Source organism: Hippocampus guttulatus, chromosome 5 (genome assembly GCF_054856545.1).
Source record: "Hippocampus guttulatus isolate MCC_2025c chromosome 5, RoL_Hgut_1.0, whole genome shotgun sequence".
Taxonomy (NCBI): Eukaryota; Metazoa; Chordata; class Actinopteri; order Syngnathiformes; family Syngnathidae; genus Hippocampus; species Hippocampus guttulatus.
Window position 1 is genome coordinate 2,091,240 of NC_141265.1, and position 20,309 is coordinate 2,111,548.

At 43.3% G+C, this 20,309-nt stretch overlaps 1 protein-coding gene across 2 annotated transcripts in view; it reads right to left on the bottom strand.

The window, feature by feature from the left end:
* Positions 1-1,731: 1,731 nt before the first annotated feature.
* The window catches only part of tncb (tenascin Cb), a 47,249-nt gene continuing 28,671 nt past the window's right edge, over positions 1,732-20,309 (bottom strand). The window contains exons 11-23 of one of the 2 annotated variants that reach the window (XM_086112012.1): positions 16,018-16,293; positions 11,583-11,855; positions 10,440-10,562; positions 9,509-9,652; positions 8,279-8,398; positions 7,117-7,260; positions 6,846-6,976; positions 6,583-6,715; positions 5,705-5,856; positions 4,734-4,830; positions 4,181-4,342; positions 3,895-4,058; positions 1,732-3,631 (exon numbers count right to left, since the gene is read on the bottom strand). In XM_086112012.1, coding sequence (XP_085968138.1) covers positions 3,521-3,631; positions 3,895-4,058; positions 4,181-4,342; positions 4,734-4,830; positions 5,705-5,856; positions 6,583-6,715; positions 6,846-6,976; positions 7,117-7,260; positions 8,279-8,398; positions 9,509-9,652; positions 10,440-10,562; positions 11,583-11,855; positions 16,018-16,293 — 2,030 coding nt within the window. In that variant the 3' untranslated portion in view covers positions 1,732-3,520. The remainder of the gene's footprint in view (positions 3,632-3,894; positions 4,059-4,180; positions 4,343-4,733; positions 4,831-5,704; positions 5,857-6,582; positions 6,716-6,845; positions 6,977-7,116; positions 7,261-8,278; positions 8,399-9,508; positions 9,653-10,439; positions 10,563-11,582; positions 11,856-16,017; positions 16,294-20,309) is intronic. The other variant, XM_086112011.1, reaches the window with a different exon arrangement.

Sequence of the window (20,309 nt, forward strand, 5' to 3'; positions counted from 1 at the left end):
TTTGCGATACATATTAGGGGGAAATTGTCCTAAAAGAATAATGTTAGTTTTAGTACTCAAAAATATACCGTGATCATTGGAATTATAATTTATTTTCCGATTGGAGGCACACATAAAAAACAAAAATCATGTCTCACAATCCTAAAATGATTGTCGTAAAATTCATATTTGACACAGCCAATGTCGTTTGCCCGAGTAGCTTGGCAGAGTGCACTACTTAATTTTTACACTAGGTGGCAAGGTAAGAAAGGAGAAGAAGTCGATGTTGGTTCTCAACGCTCGTGTTTCACTAATAAAGTGTTTCTCCCCACCGCGACTATTACTATCAATTGTCTATAAAATACACCTCTGAGTATTGTATCCTTATTAACACACAATATCGATAGTGACGTTGATTTTCTTCATCTGTGTTTTGGACGGTGTGTCTTTTAAGGGTTTGTTCACTGCACTTTATTTCTCCTGCTGTGGGTGTGCGTGTGCGTGACGTGCGCGCGCGCGCGCGTGTGTGTGCTTGTGCATAGGCAAGCTTTTTTCTGTACTAGAATAAAGTGTCAGTTAAAAGCAATTAGTTTTGGTGGCAATGCGCTCAGATTGTAGGAGTGCTTAAGGAACATTAGCTCGAAAGTGTAGTTTTTTTTTTCATTGAGCTTGCACACGCGCACACAAACACACGCACACGCAAATATACACTTGTACACATATCAGGGCCAATAATTCAAACCTCAGTTTTGTCCTGATTGTTGAAATGCTCTGTCATCCATGACGTCATATCTAAAATACAATTTCAAAGGGTTCCAATAGGCCCTGTATAGTGAGGAGTCACTCACAGAATTCTCATTTGCTCTCAAAATTATTATTTTTTTGTTTGATTTCATGTTTTAATGCTAATTGTTGAAAGATGCCCCCATTAAGAAAAATATTGGATTTAAGTCTCAACATAATACTTTGTATATACACAAGAACTGTGTCTACTAACGCATCCACCCATCATTTAGCCGAACTGCTGGAGCCATTCCCAGCTGTCTTCAGGAAGTAGGCGGATTGGTCGCTAGCCAATGATAGACGAACAACCATTCGTGCCCACACCCACACCTAGGGACAATTTAGAGTGTTCCACGAAACTACCGTGCATGTTTTTTGAATGTGGGAGGAAACTGGAGTACCCAGAGAAAACCCACACAGGCACCGGGAGAACATGCAAACTCCACACAGGAATGCCGGAGTCGGAATCGAACCCTGCACCTCTGCACTGTGAGGCCGACGAGCTAACCACTGGACTACCAAGGTGCCACCGACTAAACACATTTGGAGGATAATTACATCACGCGAGACAAGTTTTTGTAAAAATGTAAAATCTTTTAAAGTGGCATCTTACCCAATGGCTCAGGGAAGGTGACAATGATTTTTTGAGACAATGAATTACAATTTTTCATGCTGTTTTGGTTGACTTTCCAGATTACAATGTATGCAAAGCTGCCCACTTTTGACATATATTGAGGTCCAAATTATATTGCGTCTTATCTGGTATTCAGGGTTCGAAGAAATTACTAACATAGATAATCGCTGCTGCTATCATTAATAATATTATGATGGACAATTTAGGGGCATTTTTAGAAGGTTTTGTCAATATCCATGGTTCGAGGTTTCTTCAAAGTATATCTTAGGCCTGCAGGTTTCTTATAATGTGTGACAAATTTCTGTAGCAAAGAGGAAATTGTCATTAAAAAAACATCCTTTAAAACAAAGTTTTATTGTAATACAGTTTACAGAGAAACACCTGTTGTTCACCCAGTTATAAACAAACAAATCAATAAGAACAAAATAAACTTACACAAGCATTCTTTTGATGGTCAGTGGTTCGGTATCCTGCCACGGCGGGAAACGGGGGCTTGAAAACATTTAGCAGTTTTCTAGTTAGCTCATCCAAACATGTTCAACGACATAATGAGCTTGCTAGGTTTTTACATTTAGAGCGTCAAACTCTTGTGTGTCACAACACGACAAATCTTTTTGCGACATATATCTATTGTATTCGCATTATTCCAAGTATGAAAAAAAAAATATACTCAATAATAGGTCCTGCCTTGGTTTCATCAAACACATGAATATAAATGAGTGTCTTAAAGGGGACATATGAAAAAATGCAATTGCTTGTATCCAAATAGTTGAGTCAGAGAGTGCTTAACCACTCACCAAGTGTGATATGGAATAAGCACGCCAATCTTTTGAGCTGCCCATTTCTGAAAACGTGTCTCTGAGCGAACCATTCTGAATTTTGCATCACCGTGACCAACTGTGAGACTAACAGAACCTCCATAACGCGTTTCTCCAACCATGACTTGGCGACAAGTGGTGAGGAGTCCCAGTTTTCGGAACAACCAAAGGGGGTCTTCGTGTCCGGCCAAATGCGTGCGCCACAATCACTATCTGAAAAGTGTAAAAAAAAATAAAATAATGTGTGGCTTGGTTTAACCCTTCATGGGAGAGGCACAAGCTGCCTCCCCCATGAACACAGCCTGAAGCTCCGCCCCAAGTTGTCATGGCACTTGAAGCCAATTGGCTCTGTTGAACAAGGGTTGCATGGCCAGTGGCTCAATCGCCTGAGACCGAACCAATGAAATTGAACGTTATAAGTGGATATTACGTGAGTCGCTGCAATTATGCGAATGCATTATGATCAAGGAATACCAAGGATGTTTTATCAAGTTGCCTGGGAACCTTTTGGAATGGTGAAAAATGCGTAATATGTCCCCTTTAATGCACAGCGCAGTGGGGGGGGGCTCTCAAAATGAGTGGAAAGCATTGTACCCAATCTGTTTTTCTCTTTTCGTATCAACACCTATCCTATCATTGATTAGCATGTGTAGAGGGGTGTGAGGAAACCAGAGGAGGATAAAGTGGCACAGAGACAACAAAGTTTAGTCACACAAAGACCAACAAATGGCAATTTACGTGGAGGGTTTCAAGGGGGCGGGGCGGGGGGGGGGGGTGTCAGGTGTGGGGCAGGGAGGGTAGTATCTTTGATTGGACTTGTGCTATCTCTATTCCAATGTTGTAATCATCGATGTGCTTTGCCTGCCGTAAGACCTTATTTTCCAACTGTGAAATGCACAAAGTTAACATGGCTCGGCTAGTGAGATGCGTCAATTCACGACTGTACATAACGAAATGCCGGAGCTGCACACATGCCTTGCGACGAATGCTGCACACACAAGAGATTTGGATCATCGGGTCTTGCGCAATTGTTTTGTTCTCTTTGGCGTGTGACTTAGAATGTGTTCGGGCTTCAATTAAGTCCAGTTTGCAACATGCATATACGTTTTGGCACAGGCAGCAAGGGGGGGTGGGGGGTATAGGCAGCCTGTAAGAGAAGAGTAAGTTGTGTTGATCTGCATGGAAGCAGCACGGGCCTTGGCAGTGGCTTTGGTTGTTGCATGGCGGGGAGAGGTTTAGGTTTGGGTTGAGGTGTTTTGTGGGGAACGGTAGCAATGTTGTTGCAGTTGTTGTCGAGGCGATGCGCTTATGAGCGTTTCCTCCGTCCCTCCAGATTCCTGAAGTTGGATGGCCTAATTTTCATCTCTGCAAACTCAATGGAGTGCTCGTGGCCCTTCCAGTGGAACCAGTTGACACCCTGAGGACGGACAAGTGCAATTCGTTTCAAAAGAGGAATGGCTGCGACCACATTTTCGCGGGACACTTTGCATAAAAGTACAACTGATGATGTTGCGGTGGGAATATTCAGCCCCCGTTTCATGAATTTGTCAACTGAGCTCCGTCTCTCTGAATCCTTTCATCCAAATAGCGCAGCCGGTTGAAAGAAGTCGCCCATATACCGCACGTGTTGTATTTCTGCCAGCGTGCCCCGTTGTACGTCGTACTGCGAATCAATCGTACCTTGCTGTGACTGTTATCACCGTATCTTCCCATGAGGTTGACACGGTGGCAGTTTTTATACCAGAAGGCGCCCTTGTATGAAAGAGCACAGTTGGTAACAGCGATGTCGTTGTCATGGTCATAAGTGGAGAAAGGACGCCCATGGTGGTAGGTCATTGAATCACCTTCAAAGACAGACAAGGCGGTCAACTGTGGTTGAGCTACATTTTTTTTTTTGTGTACGCTACACAGGAGATTTTAAGTCCAAGAAGTTGAAATACTTTGGTTGGCTTTTATTCATTCTTACCTGCCGTTCCGCTGTATCCCCCAACATGGACTTTATAGCGAGTCCTTGGCTCGGAGACAGAGAACTTGTCGTAGTGAGCGTAGGCCGTTTCTCCTTTGTCCCTGAGGTCCACACGCAGCTCATACTGACCGCCTGCTGTAATCTTATGCAGGTTGGACAGACCTGAGGGGCAAAACAAAGTGTTGCAATTGCACTTTGGAGGATAGTGAAACACAACGTTTCCAAAGTTTCACATCCACAGTGTGCAGTATTTTTACTCACTTGAGTGCTCAGCTTGAGACCAAACTTATCTGAGTGTATTCTGCCGATCACTCACCAAACAAATACCGGTCATTACGGTAAAAATGTCAACGGGTGTCGAACGTACTCTGCTTTCCTTCACTGTTTCAAAATGAACACGAATAACTTGGGACAACATTTTTCCAGACATGGACGTGACGCTAATGTACTTAATGATTATTGAGTATGAAAAGTATGAAAACAGTAGCCGAACGGAATACAGTGTCCAGAATCTGGTACAAACGTATTTTGTGAGTGATTTACTAGAAATTACCCAGCCAGAATTCATCATTCATGTCTCCAAAGCCGGCTGTGTAATTCTTCCAGTTGCGGAAAAACTCCAGTCTGCCACTTTGACGTTTGAGGAAAATCTGTCATGGGGACAAAAAGGGACAATATGTGATTTTGCAGTTTGAACGTCCGGATGTACACTAGGTGACTTTCGCAGACGGGCCAGCTTCACGAGGAGATGTTGTCAAAACATGATTATAGCCATAATTTTAAAGCGATAATATCGTACTAGTGTATTCAGAGGAGCGGCCCGGTGGTCCAGTGGTTAGCGCGTCAACCTCACAGTACAGAGGTACCGGGTTCAATTCCAGCTCCGTGGGTTTTCTCCGGGTACTCCGGTTTCCTCCCACATTCCAAAAAACATGCACGGCAGGCTGATTGAACGCACTAAATTGTCCCTAGTTGTGATGGGACAATGGGCGTGGATGGTTGTTCGTCTGCGTGTGCCCTGCGATTGGCTGGCAACCGGTTCGGGGCGTCCCCCGCCTACTGCCCGAAGACAGCTGGGATAGGCTCCAGCACCCCCTTGTGAGGATAAAGCGGATCGGAAAATGGATGGATGGATGGATGGATGAATGTATTCAGAGGTTTCATGAAATATAACATACAATAAAATGTATTTAAAAAAAATAAATATGCTGATCAAATGCCTTGATGTGAGGCAGTAGAAATTTAGCATTAATAATGGGAGTGGTGAAGTTACTTTCTAAATGACGTTATAATAAAGAAAAGTGCATTAAGCTAGAGTGATGATAAAAATCCACCCATTTTCAACAACGCTTATCCTGAACGGGGTTGCAGGGAGTTGATGAAGCATATGCCAGCTGACTTTGGACGGAAGGTTGACTACACCCTGAACTGGTCGCCAGTCAATCTTTTAAAGAATTTGAAAATGATGCCAAAATAATGTTTACCGTCTCTGTCCAACACATGTTAAATACGTCAGGGACTCACAATCCATCCGCCTCCATCAGTGGTCATGTCGCAGTTGACTTGAAGGGGCTGGCTCTCATCTCCCCCCAGATAGATGGTATAAAGGCCAGATGTGATTTCACCATTTAGCAAGGCCTGGGAACAGTCCCTTGGATATTTGTAGAGCACACCAGCTAGAAACACGAATGCATATACACACACACACACACGCACACACACACACACGCACACACACTCACTTAAATTCTGGCTCTCTAATGATGTAGCGCAACACAAGTGACTGTTAAATGAAAATCATTTGATTTTGTCTCTTTAACTTTAATATTTAATTGCCAAGCAATGCCTTCAAATTAAACGCAAGAATAAATATGTGGCCTGGAAAACAAATATGAGACAGAAATGAAGACAGAAAATCCAAATAAATAATGAAGCCGCCTTTGTTATATTAATAATCTACATTTACCACAAAATGCCGGAGCTCCGTCTCCCCAGGGCAACAAGTTGTAGCGCACACAAACCATTTTATAGATGAACTTAGGAAGTGACTGACAATATGTTCTTTTAATCTGGGAAGTAAAATATGAAATGTTTCCAAATACCCCCCTGCAATGTGCTCATGTACCTCAAAGTTGGGAAACGCCACTGCAGTCGAGCATCAGTGCTAACCGGATCAAAGAACCAGCGAATACCAATATCAGGAGGTCGACAAGCAGGAGTGTCTTATTGAATAACTTCCCGTGGCACACGGTTTGATAATCATTGAGCTATGAAGAAACACAATGTTTATTTTGTAGCCTGATCTATTTATGGGGGAAATAATAAGGACTTATAGGTTGAAAATCCTGTCGAATGCCCCCCCCCCCCCCCCCCATGCAGTGGCCATGTTGTGCTCTACTTACAGGTCGTGAAGACAGTGCTGATGACTCTGCTTCTCTTAGGACCAGCGATGGCCTGCAGCCTAACTGAGTATTCTGTTGAGGCGCTGAGCTGAACCATGTTGTAGGAAACTGCAGTGGGACTGAGAACCACCTCCTGAGATGAGGTCAAAAGATGTCACGTTACTGAAAGCATTCTTTATGGTGAAAATGGGAAATTACAGAACAAATATTAGCAATGTCTGTCTTTAAAAGGTCAGAATACATGAAGTGCAATATCTATTTACCCGGATGATGCCGTCAGCAGACTCAAAACTGAGGATGTACCCAGTAATGTCAGCACGAGGGGGCCTCCAGCTCAACATGGCTGATTCTGTCTGGATGTTGCTCGCTGCCAGGTCCTGGGGGGCATCCACATCTTAACAGAAAAAGGCTTTTTAGCGGCTACGAATTGCAATGCTCTCGTCTAACGCACCACAATTTGTGTTTTGATGAACATTTTCATGAATTCAATCGGCAATTCAAATGCTGGATTCTTGAACGGAAACAAAAGCCCACCTGTGATGAACTCGGTTGTTGTGACCGCGCTCTTGGCCAAATCCCTAATGGCATAGACCTTGACGGTATATCGTGTTGCTGGCACCAAGGTGGTCATCACAAACTCCACCACATTTCCTGACACACGTTCCATCACCGGAGCCACTGTGGGGGTCGGGGGGGGGGGGCATGGCAAAAATGACACAGCATGAGAGTCTTTGTTACGTCTCGGCTGGATTCCTGTCATGTCCTTTATTTTGGAAGCTAGCCAGTCCTCCCTCGAGCATCTCCAGTTGGTCCAAAATGCCGATGAACTTCCTTCACTGACTCCCGTACATTTCATTACATCTTTAGATACTTTGATTTCTTTTCAAATCTTTAAATGGCCTCGCTCCACCTTAACTCTCTTCATTGATAACAGCACTTAATTTGTGCTATGATAAAAATACTTGATTCGTGTTATTAATTTACTGTTTTCACTGTTCTCTTGGTTGTTTAATGACTGATTTTTACTTCATGCGTGGTAATTCGTATGCAGCAAGGGTTGTTTTAAAGTGCTATGTTCATAAAGTTCAGCTGAGAGGGCTTGGGTGTAGTTTAAGTCAATTAAAGGCTTAATTTAAATATGTTTAATGATGGGCGGCCCGGTAGTCCAGTGGTTAGCACGTCGGCTTCACAGTGCAGAGGTACCGGGTTCGATTCCAGCTCCGGCCTCCCTGTGTGGAGTTTGCATGTTCTCCCCGGGCCTGCGTGGGTTTTCTCCGGGTGCTCCGGTTTCCTCCCACATTCCAAAAACATGCATGGCAGGCTGATTGGATGCTCTAAATTGTCCCTAGGTGTGAGTATGAGTGTGGGCGTGGATGGTTGTTCGTCTCTGTGTGCCCTGCGATTGGCTGGCAACTGATTCAGGGTGTCCCCCGCCTACTGCCCGTAGACGGCTGGGATAGGCTCCAGCACCCCCCGCGACCCTAGTGAGGGTCAAGCGGTTCGGAAAATGGATGGATGGATGGATGTTTAATGATGTGTGAGAAAAAGTAGTACAGGCATCCAACGCCTGACAATGAAGCTCTTCGAATCACTTCAGCGTCTTTGCAAATATGGCAAATAGGCTATCATGTATGGATGTTCACAGTTCGTATTTGGTAATTGTTCTCGGTTTCAAGCAATGTATATCCATTCTTACCCGAGTCTGCACTGTAGGAAATAACGTAGCCATCTACTGTAGCGATCGCAGGCTGCCAGAGAAGTAGAGCTTTGGTGTCTGTGATATTGACTGCAGTCAGACCACGGGGTTTATCTAAAGCTGTAACACAAACAAACACAGTAAAACATGAAGCTGGTGGGGAAGTCTGGAAAGTGCGATGGCATCCAATTCAAGAATAATTTCTTGGATGCATACAGGTCTTTCTAAAAAAAAAAAAAGCATATTATGATAAGGTTCATTATTTGTCTGCGATGTACTGATAAACATTAGGCTTTCATATATTTTAGGTTCATTACACACAACTGAAGTAGTTCAAGCTTTTTATTTTAATATTGATGATTTTGGCAAAAAAAAATAAATAAAGGAAAAACCAAAAATCCCTATCTCAAAAATAATGTGCATATTTCATCCGACCAATTGAAAAAAGTGTTTTCAATTCCAAAACAAAAGTCAAGCGTCAAATAATTATGTTCAGTTATGCACTCAATACTTGGTCGGGAATCCTTTTGCAGAAATGACTGCTTCAATGCAGCGTGGCATTGAAGCACGCCTGTGCTCAGTGGTTCTGGATGCTTCTACTCCAGACTCAGTTCACTGCTTCCACAGGTCCACCAAGGTCTGGAATCGGCCCTTCTCTATAATCTTCCTCAGGGTCCGGTCACCTCTTCTGGTTGTGCAGCGTTTTCTGCCACACCTTTTCTTTCCCACAGACTTCCCACAGAGGTGCCTTGATACAGCCTGGGAACAGCCTATTCTTTCTGTGTCTTACCCTCTGGTTTGAGGGTGTCAATGGTGGCCTTCTGGACAGCAGTCAGGTCAGCAGTCTTACCCATGATTGCGGTTTTGAGTCATGAAACAGGCTGGGAGTTTTTAAAAGCCTCAGGAATCATTTGGGGTGTTTTAGAGTTAACTCGTTGATTCAGATGATTAGGTTAATAACTCCTTTCGAGTACCTTTTCATGATACTGTATGCACATTTTTTGAGATAGGAATTTTGAGTTTTCATGAGCTCTAAGCCAAAATCATCAGTATTAAACCGATCAAAGACCTCAAATATTTCAGTTACAATAAATCTAAAATGTATGAAAGTAATGAACTTTATCACAATTTTTGGATCTTGCATCTCATTTCACTTGGTAGGTCTTCCTACTGAAGTTTCAAAGTGTCGCAAAGACTGTGTTTCTTTCGTCAGTGTCGCACACATCTTACCAGTAGTGACACTGTCTGATGCAGGCTCACTCTCCCTTTGAGACTTGAGTGCAATGACAGTAACCGCATAGGTGACGCCTGGTATCAGGTTGGGTAGTACGGTCTGTGAGTTTGATCCATCCACTGTCACGGTCTTAGCATTTCCTGAGTGTCCAAACACACGAGCACATACACACACACACAGATTGCAGATCATTCATGGAGGTAACATTTCATCACTGAACTTTTTTTATAAAACACAAAATTACTCAATACAATTACAGTTGTCAAATAATCTGGCAGTCTGAATGAATGATTCCACAATGACATTCAGCCAAACATTATTTTCATGCTGCTAACACCGTTCGCAACTCTGTGCTAACACTGTATCCAATAGCCAACAATGTATCTGTATACAGTCAAAAAGTCAATTTTGCAAAATACATTTGCCGGTATGATTCTCTTGAGCACGGCGGCCCGGTAGTCCAGTGGTTAGCACGTCGGCTTCACAGTGCAGAGGTACCGGGTTCAATTCCAGCTCCGGCCTCCCTGTGTGGAGTTTGCATGTTCTCCCCGGGCCTGCGTGGGTTTTCTCCGGGTGCTCCGGTTTCCTCCCACATTCCAAAAACATGCATGGCAGGCTGATTGGACGCTCTAAATTGTCCCTAGGTGTGAGTGTGGGCGTGAATGGTTGTTCGTCTCTGTGTGCCCTGCGATTGGCTGGCAACTGATTCAGGGTGTCCCCGCCTACTGCCCGAAGACGGCTGGGATAGGCTCCAGCACCCCCCGCGACCCTAGTGAGGATCAAGCGGTTCGGAAAATGGATGGATGGATGGATTCTCTTGAGTCACATTTTTAAGTAGCAGCGTGCCAGCGGTTAAAAGGATTCAGAATTTTTTGGTCGATTTCCTTGACAGAGATCATCATGTTGTTCTAACATGATGAGACTGACCTCCATGAGCAGGCACGTACGTGACCCTATAGCTGTCCACTCGGGCTCTCGGAACTGCCCAGTGCACAGTAGCAGATGAGTCAGTGACATCAGAGAAGCGTATGCCTTTGGGTGGGCCCAGATCTGGTGCAAATGACACAAAAAACACAATATAGACAAAACAGAAGGTTGTGAGTCAACGTGTGTTTTGCCTTCTTAGACAAGTGAGTACTGCAGAACGGGAACATAAGAATATGTGGGTCAATGAGTATGTAATTATGCAGGTAATCAAACATGTTTGCGTTAGAACACATGAGTTAAAGCAGAAAAGACTGTGATTCACAGTCCTTCACTATAAGGGACAGAGGAAAGGAGGGGAGGACAGAGAGATGATGAAGTGACGAAGACAGACAAAAGGAGACCATTGGAAGCCAGTGCTGACATAGAGCACTTCCCAGTGACGGCCAGGGGGAACAGTATCTTGCGTGCCAGACCTGAGGAGATGAACTTGCCCCCATTTCATCAAGAGACAAAACATCCGCCGCCACACAACCCAAGAGTAAAGGCTTACCCCCAGGGAGAAAAAAGTACACGGCCATAGACACCAGTTCTATATGACAAAGACAGTAGCCCCACCTCTTTCCCATTAAAAAAAAAAGAATCAAAAGACATCACTTGTAGGACAACCAGCCAAAGATGATATCACAATAGGATTGCATGAAAGCACAGTAAATGTCCTGAGTGGCAGCCAACTGACATGGCTGATGATTTTAGGATGAAACTTTGGACCCAGTTTTCAATATCAACATTTTTAATGAGGGTTGCAGTTCACTTCTACCACTCAGGAATACTGGTAGACGTCAAGCCACTGACACAAGGCCACACAAATACGACTACGGTACGTCAGAAAAAAACGGATGTTCTAAATCTGTTTCAAAAAGGACGATTTTAGAGTTTATATTGCTCCGTCAAGTTGATTGGAGATAAACTGTTCATTGTTTGGTTAGTAAACAAAAAATAAAACAGATACTAACTTGGACCTTTCCATGCTTGTGAGAGCGTACATAACAGGACAAAAAACACTGATCACGTTGACAAGACAAATACAGCGAAAAATTCCTTCCCCAAATGTTCATTTCTTAGGACCATCCTTTCAAGGTGTACCTGTTCTCACCCCTTCGATTACAGACTTGGAGCGCCTTCCCAAAATTAGTCCAAAGATTTCAATTTTGTACTCTGTGTCCTCGCTGAGGTTTGTCACTTGTGTGCTTCTCTCTTCGCCGCTCAACACAAGCTCTTGTGGTTGGTCTGGGCTCTCAGCCTGGCTCACCATTATGACAAAGGTGTCAAAGGCATCCTCTTCTGCCGTCCAGACCAACCTAAAGCTCTCAGGACTGATGTCAGACAGTAGGATAGCCTGCACCTGTGGTTCAGTCTCTGAGTGACAAAGGAAAGTCAATTTTGCTATATGTGAAATTCAAGAATGCTTTGATGTTAAAGTAACAGTGTGATAAAAGAAAATGGACCAGGTATTTCTGATATGGAAGATAAGCATCACGAAGCCCGGCTTTTGTTAGTGGACATAATCTCTCTGCAAATCCAGTACAACGCAGATTAAACAAATTTCAGACATAATTCCCTCATCCTATTGAAGTAATGAAAAGTATTATTTTGAATGCAACTCAAATTCATTATATGCTACCTGTTAGTTTCATACTGAAAATAAGTAGTGTCGTGAAAACCTTTGTCCAAACACCAAAAGATCATCAGCAAAACTGATTATATTTTTCATTTATAAAACTGTGGCCCTCTCCAATTTAATCCACCAGAATTCCTGGACTACAAAACACAGCAGATGAAAGAAAAAGCAGAGTAGAAAGGAGTTTAGTCAAGCGATATGGCATGACTCCTTCTTGTGACAGGCTTAAAGTCAGCCCTTAGGTCAAGAAGCCCCAAAATGTCTTTACGGATGAGACAATAATCCAAAATAACTTTTGTTTGAGTGGAACAGTTCATCCCGCCTCCTCTCATTTTGGCTGCTCTAAAATGGCAATGTAAGTGCCAGTTTTGCCTTTCACAAAACATATTTTATGTCTGTGTGGAGTCCTCCCAGATCATCCAAAATGAACTAACTCTTCAGCAAAGCAGATGCAATGCCAAGTGTGCCTAATTAGTAGATCAGGTTCCACATCTGTTTGTGTGCGTGCGTGTGTGTGGTGGTGGTGGTGGTGGTGGGGGGGGGGGGGGGGGATCAAGTGGTTTGTGCACCAAGTGCTTACAAATGAGTGTATCGGTTGATGGAAAGGTGCTAGATGAGCTGTTATCAGCAGCCTAGAGGAAGACAACAGTCTACAGTTGTTTGTGAAAACCCACGAGCTAATTAGACAGAGTAACCTCCGGTAGCACGTCTGGACATAAGGATACATCGTCCAGAAAGAACTTTAAAAGCAATCTGGAAACAAAAGGCATATTAAGGCTCAGACACGCCCGGAATAAAGCCTAGTGCCGCTGCTCATTAAAACAACACAAAATGTGGGGGTCACAGGGGTCCGTTTCCAACCCCTTTTTTCTTATGAGGAAAAAAAAAAAAGCATGAGGCATTTGCTGTGAGAAGAAGCAGTGGAAATGAGAAGCAGAGGAGACAAATCCCAGGGAGCTGCCACTCTTCATTAGCCACCAGCGGCAGCTTTAACTGGTCAATGCAACAGAAGGAGGGTCACATCCATCAGCTTACAAGCGCAAGCTCGCTTCTGATTTCACCCTCTCCGCCTCACCACCGCCACTTCCACTGTGTCTCCCCGCATACCCCCACATCCTGAGGGAACTGAACCCCCCGCTCACAAAGGCGAGCTTGTTATTTGGATGAGGCTATGCAGCGACGCCCGCAGTAACTACGCGTCACCTGACAACTTTACCGTTAGTTTGTGGTGGTAGAAATGCCGAGCGATCCAAGCGAATTCGGCATGCTGTCCACATCTGTTTGTGGTTCCGTCGGTCATTTGTTACATAAAACTATTTGGTGAATCAAAGTTTCCTCACTTAATGTTTTTCATTTGGAGGACTTAATCTCCCTTGTAATGTCTTTCTCCACTTGACTAGTGTTGGCTAGTGTGCACGACGTAATTAAGTTAGTCAGTCCCTGCATTCACTGCTTGGAGTGTTCAATGCTTTTGAAAAAAAGATGGTTTGATCGAGCATTAACATGCAGACAATAGTCTGTGTTGAGTGTATGCCATATTCTGCATGGCCTGAGAAGCCCCTGGCACCCAAGCACTAGAGCCCAGGGGCAATGGCAGCCTGAGAATGAAGAGCGGCCCGGTCTTTGGGGGACTTGGGATGCATACAGACGAGCAGCCTCATACAAACTGACAAAAGCCTCGGGGTTTTTATTTAATTCCTGTCAGTTGTCCCATTTTTTTCTCCACTCACTTGACTGATCTGAGTCTTTAAAATGTTGAATGATGATTAATGCCGGAATGGCACACACTCACAAAACTGTCAACGAACCCAGGATAGGCTCGGTTGTACTGTGATGCAAATTTGTCCGATGAGACTAAAGTGGTTTTATTTTCGGGTATGTTTGATTTGAAAGGGGTCTGTTGAGATATTACAATGCATCATTAGTAATTGCACTTGATTGATTACAGCCCACTGATGGAGTGAAATTCACAGCATTGTAATAAATGATAATGACTGTGATTGGTGAAGTGGGTCGGACAACAGTGCACCTGTTTTAACAGTTAAATATTCATGTTCTTCAACAGGTTTATGCATGCGCAGTCAAGGGCCCCTATTTTCTAAACCAGAGCAAGTTGAATGAAAAGCGCGGTCTAACTGTACGTATGGGTGGAGTTTTCTTCTGTTGGGGAGTTTTGCAGTTAGAAATGGGTGTTTGCGCAGTTGTGGGAGTGAACACAATGGTAGTTGCTTTTTCATTCCTTTTCTTTCACTCCGCTTAAAAATTGTTATAATTAACTGCAGTAACTGCACAGCCATCATAAGAAAAGATAAGAAAACCTGTATTTGTTTCACAATGGACTAATTGTGAAATGGAGAAAATATAGTTTTGTATTGCACCACTGATTACTTTGTCTCTGCTCGATGACTCGGCACATTGCCGAACAGCTGTCGTTGGGTGGTACGACTGCACAATGGTACCCTTATATGATGGAAAGTCTTTCAATACTTATATGCCATGTCTTTGTTTATCATAGTTGCTTTATGCCCTAGAAAGTTTTGACTGTTTTTATTTGTTATTTTAGACATCACAACTTGTTATTTCCTCTCAGAAATCAGTAATGTTAATTTTTTTAAAACAATCGTGACTGCAAAAACAGTCCCTTACCTTACCTCTCCATACCTGTCAACTTTTCGGAGCGCCAACCTGTATAAACTACCAAAAAAATCCTTATAAAGAGCAAAAAATCCTTATAACATACCAAAGCATTTTATGTCAAAATAACGGCACAGAAAAAAAAACCACGGAATTTTCAATGATATCTATTGTGGATCTCCATAATACAATGTCTGGTTAATGTCTAATCATCATTCTACTTAGTGGCATTACTGTGTTCAGAGTTGTATTCCGGAAATGAAAGCATTCGAGTAGACGAGCACCATTCTGGGCAAAAGCAAACGGAACTACCCGTTAGGGAGGGGGGGGGGGGGGGGGAACAAAAAACGGAAATTTTCAGAATCCGTATGATTTGTGCGATACGGCCATATACGTAAGATTCACCACAAAATCCGTATGAACTATGGCTAAACCGTATGAGTTGACAGGTATGCCTCTCACCTGTGGTTGAGAGGAAAGAAATTTCACCTGTGCTGTATGTTGCACATAGAGCACATTTGACAATAAAATTGACTTGACTCGAAGTTTGCTGATAAAATTATATGTACAATAAAAATACAATACTTAAGTCATGTTTTTTTGCATTTGACAACATACTACAAGGGAGATACTTCTGACTTCTCTGTATCCTGTAATGGAGCATTAGTGCCTGAATCTTGCTTCGTGATAGGATGTTGTTTGGAATTTGAATTGGTTAAGCTGCCGGAATGGTGCTTCTGGCATGAAGTCTGGCAGAGTGGGTGATGGTGAGTCTGTGTTTGTGTTCTCCTTTTAATGTGTTTTTCCAACAATTAAAATGTTTGTGCTCACAAATGAGCTGGAGGAAAGAGAAGTGCTTCATTTTTCTGCAGAGGTTAGACCAAAGATTTTGACGTCCATAGGAAAAAAAAATATATATATATATATCCATTGCAAGACTAATAAAGGTTTCTTATCATATCTTATCTTATATATACTGTATATACTCCATGAAGTTAAGCCAAGGGCAAATTTGAGGCTGCAGTTTACAGTTACTACAATGAAAGGGAAAGAAGCAAACACCAACTGTTTTTTAACCTCCACATGAGTCACCTGAACACTTTGGGACGGTGCCGAACACAGCGGAATTCCACGAAGACAATGTGACAGTCTCAACTACCTCTCGTTTGGAAAGTCCACACAGATAATCACTCTCACAGTCTGAAGCAGCAAGAGAGCACTCAAGCAAAGGAAAGAGGAAGGCCCCAGCATTGACGGTGTTTATACCTGTGATGGTGTCTGCAAAGACAGGGTCTAAGAAGAGGCCCTTGTACACCCCGTACAGATTGGCCCTGTACCAGGTGCTGGGTGTGAGGCCAGAGATGACAATGCTGCGAGCATCGGCGGGCACAGTGTGATTTTGCCACCCAGCGCCCGTCTCTGCATCGGTAACCTCGATCAGAAACGCTTCAAAGGCCCCCTCCTCTGCGGACCAGGAAAGGAGGAAGCTGTCCCATGACACATCGCTGATGGTGACATTAGTCACCAGGGGCTTCTTCTCCGCTGGGTGATGAAAAACATCAATATGGAGTTACATGGATGGTGACAATACAAACAATGAACAGGTTACCCTTGTGGTTTCCAAAAATTGTGGAGAGCCTCGCTGCCCATGAACACCATCTGTGTAGATGTCCATTTCAATCAACTTTTTTGCCAAGTGAATATCAATACATTATAATATAGTTTAAATAGTTCACGTGTAGAAACTGTCAGGATTCATTCCTGTCACTTTTCCACCGTTGCCATGCGTCCCTCTTTGGGGTCCAACTCACACTTTGAGAAACTCTGGGTTCGAACAAATATGGCTTTCAAGGTTTGCCTGGTGCTGCTGACAGTTTGGACTGGATTGCTGGTAGTGTAAGGACAATATTTTGATAAATTCCGCCTGATATTGGTCTGACCGTCGGCATACAAATACAACATTCTGGAATGTTTATTACATTCAAGCAAACAGCAGAAAATGGCCGTTGACACTAATGGTATCACATTTGTAGTTGCGTCCTTTCATTTTGCCGTCTCAATGGAAAATGCTGCTTTCACGTGACTGAGGTAGAAATATTCCGCAATTGTCACTACAAAAGACCAGAGCGAACAAAGCATCTCATTATTGACGACTGCCTATAGCCATCCCCTCCATATTACCATATGAGAGAGAAGACTTGAAGATTGAAAGCAGCAGCGAGACATGCAATGCAGTCATGTGCGGTCATGACCAAGAATAAGCCATTAGCATTTGAAGGTGCGGCGTGGACATGCCGGGAAGGTAAGAATGTACGCTGTCCACTTCTAACCTATGCCAAAGCCAAGCAGAACAATGCGCAGCAGCCTGTAATCGGAGTCCAATGTATGCGTGGCATTCAGAGAAAAGATAGAGGGTGCACACAAACATCACGACTCCCATTATCCTCTCAACACTGCCAAGCTTATGGAGAGCAGGTGTCATGAACGACAGTGTGACTGACATGTGGTGAGTGCCTCTGTTGAAATCACATGATCACTGCTGAAGAATTATGCTCTTCTATGCCTTTCCATTCCAATTCATTCTATATACAATTTTAGGGTGGGGCAGTATTTTAATAACTTTTTTTAGTTGCTTGCATCTGCGATTGGCTGGGAACCGGTTCAGGGTGTCCCCCACCTACTGCCCAAAGACAGCTGCGATAGGCTCCCGCACCCACTGCGACCCTAGTGAGGATAAAGCGGATTGGAAAATGGATGGATGGATAGTTGCATGCATATATACACAGTGCAGTTAGGTCTCGGGGGTTTTGTGGCCATGACTGGGAAGCTAGACTCCCTTGAAGCTTTGCCACTTTCAAGTGATGGCCAGCCAAAGCATAATTAGAGCTGCCTTGAAGTTATTATTATTATTATTATTTTTTTTTAAAGCGAACAGTGTTAGCTTCTGATGAGTGGCCCATATTTGATTCTTTGCTGAAGTTGTCGATCATGGACTTTGCATATCGGTAAACTAATCTAGGGGTGAGCAACATTCAACAGCCAAATAATCAGAGGTAGGCATTCCGACAGACTGACGGAAGGCCCATGACTGTTTCTGTCAGTATTTCAGGCCGACCGAGATTGGCCCAGCCCATCCCTTGTTGGCAACTGCCAGTCAGTGTCGAGAACATAATTTCCAAGTCACACACAGGCGCCGCAAAAGCTGAAATGCAGCCATTTAAAATTTGAACAAAAACAACAGGCACGTGCACTGTGTGGTGGGTGATTGGTGAGATCAAAACAACATGGGACACGTTATGGGGGTCTGTGGGAATAAAAGGTACCGGTACATAGCAGTTTTTAAAAAAAAAATTCTGTATTTGGTTAAATTGCATAAATTAAAGCCAGTTGCTGATGGTGCAGTGGTACACTCGCCGGATTTGTGTGTGGGCAGCATGGGATCAGTTCCCACTTGGTGACGGTGTGCATGTGGTTGAAAACGGTGGTTTGTCGTTTGCGACTGACTGGCGACCAGTTCCGCCTGAAGTCAACTGGGATTGGCTCCAGCAACTCCCTGCGACCTTGTTCAGGAAAAGCGGTCTTGAAAATGGATGGCTGGAATTTAAAGCCAAACTTAACTTAGCTTACTGTAGTCAGCTGTGAGCAATAACTCACTTTCAAAACTGTTGGGTGGAAAATAACCCATATTGGGTCAAAAAATAACCCAATAAAAAATAAAAAAGACATAACCAACCTTTGGGGTTAATTAATTTAAGTTTTTTACAAAGCAACCCAATTTCGTTTTTTTTTTGTGTGTGTGTGTGTGCAAAACAACCCAATTTTTGAGGTTCACTTTTTTTGTACAAAACTAAATTCCGGGTTGTTGTTTTTGTATGTTACATGCAAGTGGGTTGCCTGCGATTAAAGGAATAACCCAAAAAGTGGGTTGGTGCTTTTGTGGCCTAATTTGATTGATTATCGACCCAACTGTTTTAATGTCTTTAAAAAATACTATTTCACCTAACATTGTTCAATATCACGTTGATGTTCTTGCATGATTGTAAGTTGTTATCTGAGAGGCTTGGGTGATGCTTGTTTGTCATATAAGTCATGCGTGTTTTATATTAATGTTAGAACAGCACCATCATCTTCAAATTTAGAAATACATTTGAACAATTAACAAAGTAATTTAAATGAAATCAAATGCATGTTATTTATCTTCTAAAGTCACAGAGCGCTACAGCAGGATGAAAGAGCCAATTGTGCTCTGCGGGCCGCAGGTTGCAGACCCGCTGATTCGAGTCTATTTATTTCCAAGCAAAGTACATCATACCATGCAGACAGTGCAAGCTACCGATGAATTCAACAAAGAGAAGGAACGTGGTACATGAGCTAAAGGTCAACAATGGACACGCTGCCACAGAGGGCGACTGAACCGAAACAACTATTGTTCATGCATAACCGTTCATATAGGTCACAAAAGTGTCCCTACAGAATGACCACGCAAGGCATACGATGGCATGCTGGGACAAAATTGATTCGACCCTCATGATGACAGCGGTCCCTTTCTCCATTTATCATTCATTTCAACTGTTACATTGGTGTGATATATTTGCGTGTGGTGTTGCGTCTTAGCAGGTCAGTCTAAAATCAAATTCCTGTAATCCTCTCCATGGCATCAAGGCAATCAGCAGATCCCTGAAACAACCCCGTCTCACCTCCACCCCTCCTCTTTTCTCCAATTCCTCCTGTAAAATGTGTCCAATCTATGTTCGTGTCTGGAGACGATAAAGGCTGCAGATCAGCGCAGGCTGTGGATTAGAAGGCTGCTGATTTCGGAGACAATATTTTAACAGGAGTCCCAGCATGGGGCCTTTTATCTGACACGCCCAGAGTTCATCGTGGTCAAATCGCACAAAACCAGAGGAGAGCAAGGCTCACGTCAACAATTAACACATGAATGAACATTGTTCAATGACCCTCCCCCTCCCTCCCGCTCCCTTCCACCACACACACACACACACACACACACACACACCACTGCCATCACCCTGCCCATTATACTTTGTGTTCAGTCCAAAAATACACAATGAACAGTTATTTCTATAAGCTTTACAGATAGATCCCCCTCCTCTTTCCCCCTAGTATTTAGATTTCTGTTCACAGACATTGGATCAGCATCAGTGGAAAAATGAAATGTGTGGTTTGGAGTCAATTTGACCACTGTGTATAAGTCTGCCACAATTATTTCATGTCTTATTTTTAGAATGAAAAAGAAAATGAATACGGTATTGGCAAAGATATTCATACCTGTCAACTCATACGGTTTAGCCATAGTTCATACGGATTTTGTGGTGAATCTTACGTATATGGCCGTATCGCATCATACGGATTCTGAAAATTTCCGTCCCCCCCCCCCCCACCCCCCAGAATGGTGCTAGTCTACTCGAATGCTTTCATTTCCAAAGTAAATATGAACGGATGCTGTAACTTCGAGCCGATGGGTCAGCATTTGGAGTTGGTGAAAAAAGTAACGCAGGAATACAACTCTGAACACAGTAATGCCACTAAGTAGAATG